This window comes from Eriocheir sinensis, chromosome 5 (genome assembly GCF_024679095.1).
Source record: "Eriocheir sinensis breed Jianghai 21 chromosome 5, ASM2467909v1, whole genome shotgun sequence".
NCBI classification, from domain to species: Eukaryota; Metazoa; Arthropoda; class Malacostraca; order Decapoda; family Varunidae; genus Eriocheir; species Eriocheir sinensis.
Window position 1 is genome coordinate 19,473,463 of NC_066513.1, and position 7,071 is coordinate 19,480,533.

General features: G+C 52.4%; 1 protein-coding gene across 1 annotated transcript; it reads left to right on the plus strand.

Annotated features, from left to right (window-relative positions):
* Positions 1-441: 441 nt before the first annotated feature.
* Positions 442-1,530, plus strand: LOC126984871 (uncharacterized; the record flags this gene model as incomplete). The annotated part of the gene is made up of 1 exon (XM_050839161.1): positions 442-1,530. A coding segment is annotated over one exon (840 nt), but the record flags the coding sequence as incomplete, so codon positions are not given.
* Positions 1,531-7,071: the final 5,541 nt, after the last annotated feature.

Consider the following 7,071-nt stretch of genomic DNA (forward strand, 5'->3'; position numbering starts at 1 on the left):
ATAACCTCCACCTCATCCACTGAAACAAGTCCCACTATAACCTCCACCTCATCCACTGAAACAAGTCCCACTATAACCTCCACCTCATCCACTGAAACAAGTCCCACTATAACCTCCACCTCATCCACTGAAACAAGTCCCACTATAACCTCCACCTCATCCACTGAAACAAGTCCCACTATAACCTCCACCTCATCCACTGAAACAAGTCCCACTATAACCTCCACCTCATCCACTGAAACAAGTCCCACTATAACCTCCACCTCATCCACTGAAACAAGTCCCACTATAACCTCCACCTCATCCACTGAAACAAGTCCCACTATAACCTCCACCTCATCCACTGAAACAAGTCCCACTATAACCTCCACCTCATCCACTGAAACAAGTCCCACTATAACCTCCACCTCATCCACTGAAACAAGTCCCACTATAACCTCCACCTCATCCACTGAAACAAGTCCCACTATAACCTCCACCTCATCCACTGAAACAAGTCCCACTATAACCTCCACCTCATCCACTGAAACAAGTCCCACTATAACCTCCACCTCATCCACTGAAACAAGTCCCACTATAACCTCCACCTCATCCACTGAAACAAGTCCCACTATAACCTCCACCTCATCCACTGAAACAAGTCCCACTATAACCTCCACCTCATCCACTGAAACAAGTCCCACTATAACCTCCACCTCATCCACTGAAACAAGTCCCACTATAACCTCCACCTCATCCACTGAAACAAGTCCCACTATAACCTCCACCTCATCCACTGAAACAAGTCCCACTATAACCTCCACCTCATCCACTGAAACAAGTCCCACTATAACCTCCACCTCATCCACTGAAACAAGTCCCACTATAACCTCCACCTCATCCACTGAAACAAGTCCCACTATAACCTCCACCTCATCCACTGAAACAAGTCCCACTATAACCTCCACCTCATCCACTGAAACAAGTCCCACTATAACCTCCACCTCATCCACTGAAACAAGTCCCACTATAACCTCCACCTCATCCACTGAAACAAGTCCCACTATAACCTCCACCTCATCCACTGAAACAAGTCCCACTATAACCTCCACCTCATCCACTGAAACAAGTCCCACTATAACCTCCACCTCATCCACTGAAACAAGTCCCACTATAACCTCCACCTCATCCACTGAAACAAGTCCCACTATAACCTCCACCTCATCCACTGAAACAAGTCCCACTATAACCTCCACCTCATCCACTGAAACAAGTCCCACTAACCGCCACCTCATCCACTGAAACAAGTCCCACTATAACCTCCACCTCATCCACTGAAACAAGTCCCACTATAACCTCCACCTCATCCACTGAAACAAGTCCCACTATAACCTCCACCTCATCCACTGAAACAAGTCCCACTATAACCTCCACCTCATCCACTGAAACAAGTCCCACTATAACCTCCACCTCATCCACTGAAACAAGTCCCACTATAACCTCCACCTCATCCACTGAAACAAGTCCCACTATAACCTCCACCTCATCCACTGAAACAAGTCCCACTATAACCTCCACCTCATCCACTGAAACAAGTCCCACTATAACCTCCACCTCATCCACTGAAACAAGTCCCACTATAACCTCCACCTCATCCACTGAAACAAGTCCCACTATAACCTCCACCTCATCCACTGAAACAAGTCCCACTATAACCTCCACCTCATCCACTGAAACAAGTCCCACTATAACCTCCACCTCATCCACTGAAACAAGTCCCACTATAACCTCCACCTCATCCACTGAAACAAGTCCCACTATAACCTCCACCTCATCCACTGAAACAAGCCCCACTGTAACCTCCACCTCATCCACTGAAACAAGTCCCACTATAACCTCCACCTCATCCACTGAAACAAGTCCCACTATAACCTCCACCTCATCCACTGAAACAAGTCCAGCTATAACCTCCACCTCATCCACTGCAACAAGTCCCACTATAACCTCCACCTCATCCACTGAAACAAGTCCCACTATAACCTCCACCTCATCCACTGAAACAAGTCCCACTATAACCTCCACCTCATCCACTGACATAAGCCCCTCTGAATCCTCCACCTCATCCACCGACACAAGCCCTTCTGAATCCTCCACCTCATCCACTGAAACAAGCCCAACAGCAACCTCCATCTCATCCACTGAAACAAGTCCCACCATAACCTCCACCTCATCCACTGAAACAAGGCCCACTGTAACCTCTACCTCATCAACTGAAACAAGTCCCACAGTAATATCCACCTCATCCACTGAAACAAGCCCAACAGCAACCTCCACCTCATCCACTGACATAAGCCCCTCTGAATCCTCCAGTTCATCCACCGACACAAGCCCCTCTGAATCCTCCACCTCATCCACTGAAACAAGTCCCACTATAACCTCCACCTCATCCACTGAAACAAGTCCCACTATAACCTCCACCTCATCCACTGAAACAAGTCCCACTATAACCTCCACCTCATCAACTGAAACAAGTCCCACTATAACCTCCACCTCATCCACTGAAACAAGCCCCTTTGAATCCTCCACCTCATCCACCGACACAAGCCCCTCTGAATCCTCCACCTCATCCACTGACACAAGCCCCTCTGAATCCTCCATCTCACCCACTGACACAAGCCCCTCTGAATCATCCACCTCATTCACTAAACCAATCCCCTCTGAATCCTCCACCTCACTCACTCACACAAGCCCCTCTGAATCCTCCACCTTATCCACTGATACAAGCCCCTCTGAATCCTCCACCTCATCCACTGACACAAGCCCTTCTGAATCCTCCACCTCATCCACTGACACAAGCCCCTCTGAATCCTCCACCTCATCCACTGACACAAGCCCCTCTGAATCCTCCACCTCATCCACTGACACAAGCCCCTCTGAATCCTCCACCTCATCCACTGACACAAGCCCCTCTGAATCCTCCACCTCATCCACTGACACAAGCCCTTCTGAATCCTCCACCTCATCCACTGACACAAGCCCCTCTGAATCCTCCACCTCATCCACTGACACAAGCCCCTCTGAATCCTCCACCTCATCCACTGACACAAGCCCCTCTGAATCCTCCACCTCATCCACTGACACAAGCCCCTCTGAATCCTCCACCTCATCCACTGACACAAGCCCCTCTGAATCCTCCACCTCATCCACCGACACAAGCCCCTCTGAATCCTCCACCTCATCCACTGAAACAAGTCCCACTCTATCCTGCACCTCATCCACTGAAAAAAGACCCTCTCTAACCTCCACCTCATCCACTGAAATAAGGCCCTCTGAATCCTCCACCTCATCCACTGACACAAGCCCTTCTGAATCCTCCACCTCATCCACTGACACAAGCCCCTCTGAATCCTCCACCTCATCCACTGACACAAGCCCCTCTGAATCCTCCACCTCATCCACTGACACAAGCCCCTCTGAATCCTCCACCTCATCCACCGACACAAGCCCCTCTGAATCCTCCACCTCATCCACTGACACAAGCCCCTCTGAATCTTCCACCTCATCCACTGATACAAGCCCCTCTGAATCCTCCACCTCATCCACTGATACGAGCCCCTCTGAATTCTCCACCTCATCCACTGACACAAGCCCCTCTGAATCCTCCACCTCATCCACTGACACAAGCCCCTCTGAATCCTCCACCTCCTCCACCTCATCCAGTTACACAAGCCCCTCTGAAACCTCAACCTCATCCACTGAAACAAGCCCCTCTGTATCATCCACCTCACCCACCGACACAAGCCTCTCTGAATCATCCACCTCATCCACTGACACAAGCCCCTCTGAAACCTCCACCTCACCCACCGACACAAGCCACTCTGAGTCCTCCACCTCATCCACTGACACAAGCCCTTCTGAATCCTCCACCTCATCCACTGACACAAGCCCCTCTGAATCCTCCATCTCACCCACCGACACGAGCCCCTCTGAATCCTCCACCTCATCCACTGACATAAGCCCCTCTGAATCCTCCACCTCATCCACCGACACAAGCCCTTCTGAATCCTCCACCTCATCCATTTACACAAGCCACTCTGAGTCCTCCACCTCATCCACTGACACAAGCCCTTCTGAATCCTCCACCTCATCCACTGACACAAGCCCCTCTGAATCCTCCACCTCATCCACTGACACAACCCCCTCTGAATCCTCCACCTTATCCACTGATACAAGCCCCTCTGAATCATCCACCTCATCCACTGATACAAGCCCCTCTGAATCTTCCACCTCAACCACTGACACAAGCCCCTCTGAATCCTCCACCTCATCCACAGACACAAGCCCCTCTGAATCCTCCACCTCATCCACTGACACAAGCCCCTCTGAATCCTCCACCTCATCCACTGACACAACCCCCTCTGAATCCTCCACCTCATCCACAGACACAAGCCCCTCTGAATCCTCCACCTCATCCACAGACACAAGCCCCTCAGAATCCTCCACCTCATCCACTGACACAAGCCCCTCTGAATCTTCCACCTCATCCACCGACACAAGCCCCTCTGAATCCTCCACCTCATCCACCGACACAAGCCCCTCTGAATCCTCCACCTCATCCACTGACACAAGCCCCTCTGAATCCTCCACCTCATCCACCAACACAAGCCCCTCTGAATCCTCCACCTCACCCACCGACACAAGCCCCTCTGAATCCTCCACCTCATCCACTGACACAAGCCCCTCTGAATCCTCCACCTCATCCACCGACACAAGCCCCTCTGAATCCTCCACCTCATCCACCGACACAAGCCCCTCTGAATCCTCCACCTCACTCACTGACACAAGCCCCTCTGAATCATCCACCTCATCCACTGAAACAGGCCCCTCTGAATCATCCACCTCATCCACTGACACAACCCCCTCTGAATCCTCCACCTTATCCACTGATAAAAGCCCCTCTGAATCATCCACCTCATCCACCCACACAAGCCCCTCTGAATCCTCCACCTCACCCACTGACACAAGCCCCTCTGAATCATCCACCTCATCCACTGACACAAGCCCCTCTGAATCCTCCACCTCATCCACTGACACAAGCCCCTCTGAATCCTCCACCTCATCCACTGACACAAGCCCCTCTGAATCCTCCACCTCATCCACCGACACAAGCCCCTCTGAATCCTCCACCTCATCCACTGACACAAGCCTCTCTGAATCCTCCACCTCATCCACCGATACAAGCCCCTCTGAATCATCCACCCCATCCACCGACACAAGCCCTTCTGAATCCTCCACTTCATCCACCGACACAAGCCCAGCAGAATCCTCCACCTCATCCACTGATACAAGCCCCTCTGAATCCTCCACCTCATCCACTGACACAAGCCCCTCTGAATCCTCCACCTCATCCACTGACACAAGCCCTTCTGAATCCTCCACCTCATCCACTGACACAAGCCCCTCTGAATCCTCCACCTCATCCACTGACACAAGCCCCTCTGAATCTTCCACCTCATTCACTAAACCAGTCCCCTCTGAATCCTCCACCTCATCCACCGACACAAGCCCCTCTGAAACCTCCACCTCATCCACTGAAACAAGCCCCTCTGTATCATCCACCTCACCCACCGACACAAGCCACTCTGAGTCCTCCACCTCATCCACTGACACAAGCCCCTCTGAATCCTCCACCTCATCCACTGACACAAGCCCCTCTGAATCCTCCACCTCATCCACCGACACAAGCCCCTCTGAATCCTCCACCTCATCCACTGACACAAGCCCCTCTGAATCCTCCACCTCATCCACCAACACAAGCCCCTCTGAATCCTCCACCTCATCCACCGACACAAGCCCTTCTGAATCCTCCACCTCATCCACCGACACAAGCCCCTCTGAATCCTCCACCTCATCCACTGACACAAGCCTCTCTGAATCCTCCACCTCATCCACCGACACAAGCCCCTCTGAATCCTCCACCTCATCCACTGAAACAAGCCCCTCTGAATCCTCCACCTCATCCACCGACACAAGCCCCTCTGAATCCTCCACCTCATCCACCGACACAAGCCCCTCTGAATCCTCCACCTCATCCACTGACACAAGCCCCTCTGAATCATCCACCTCATCCACTGAAACAGGCCCCTCTGAATCATCCACCTCATCCACTGACATAAGCCCCTCTGAATCCTCCACCTCATCCACCGACACAAGCCCCTCTGAATCCTCCACCTCATCCACTGACACAAGCCCCTCTGAATCCTCCACCTCATCCACTGACACAAGCCCCTCTGAATCCTCCACCTCATCCACCGACACAAGCCCCTCTGAATCCTCCACCTCATCCACCGACACAAGCCCCTCTGAAACCTCCACCTCATCCACTGAAACAAGCCCCTCTGTATCCTCCACCTCATCCACCGACACAAGCCCCTCTGAATCATCCACCTCATCCACTGACACAAGCCCCTCTGAATCCTCCACCTCACCCACCGACACAAGCCCCTCTGAATCCTCCACCTCATCCACTGACACAAGCCCCTCTGAATCCTCCACCTCATCCACCGACACAAGCCCCTCTGAATCCTCCACCTCATCCACTGACACAAGCCCCTCTGAATCCTCCACCTCATCCACTGACACAAGCCCTTCTGAATCCTCCACCTCATCCACTGACACAAGCCCCTCTGAATCCTCCACCTCACCAACTGACACAAACCCCTCTGAATCCTCCACCTCATCCACTGACACAAGCCCCTCTGAATCCTCCACCTCACCCACTGACACAAGCCCCTCTGAATCCTCCACCTCATCCACTGACACAAGCCCCTCTGAATCCTCCACCTCATCCACCGACACAAGCCCCTCTGAATCCTCCACCTCATCCACCGACACAAGCCCCTCTGAATCCTCCACCTCATCCACTGACACAAGCCCCTCTGAATCCTCCACCTCATCCACAGACACAAGCCCCTCTGAATCATCCACCTCATCCACTGACACAAGCCCCTCTGAATCCTCCACCTCATCCACTGACACAAGCCCCTCTGAATCCTCCACCTCATCCACCGACACAAGCCTCTCTGAATCCTC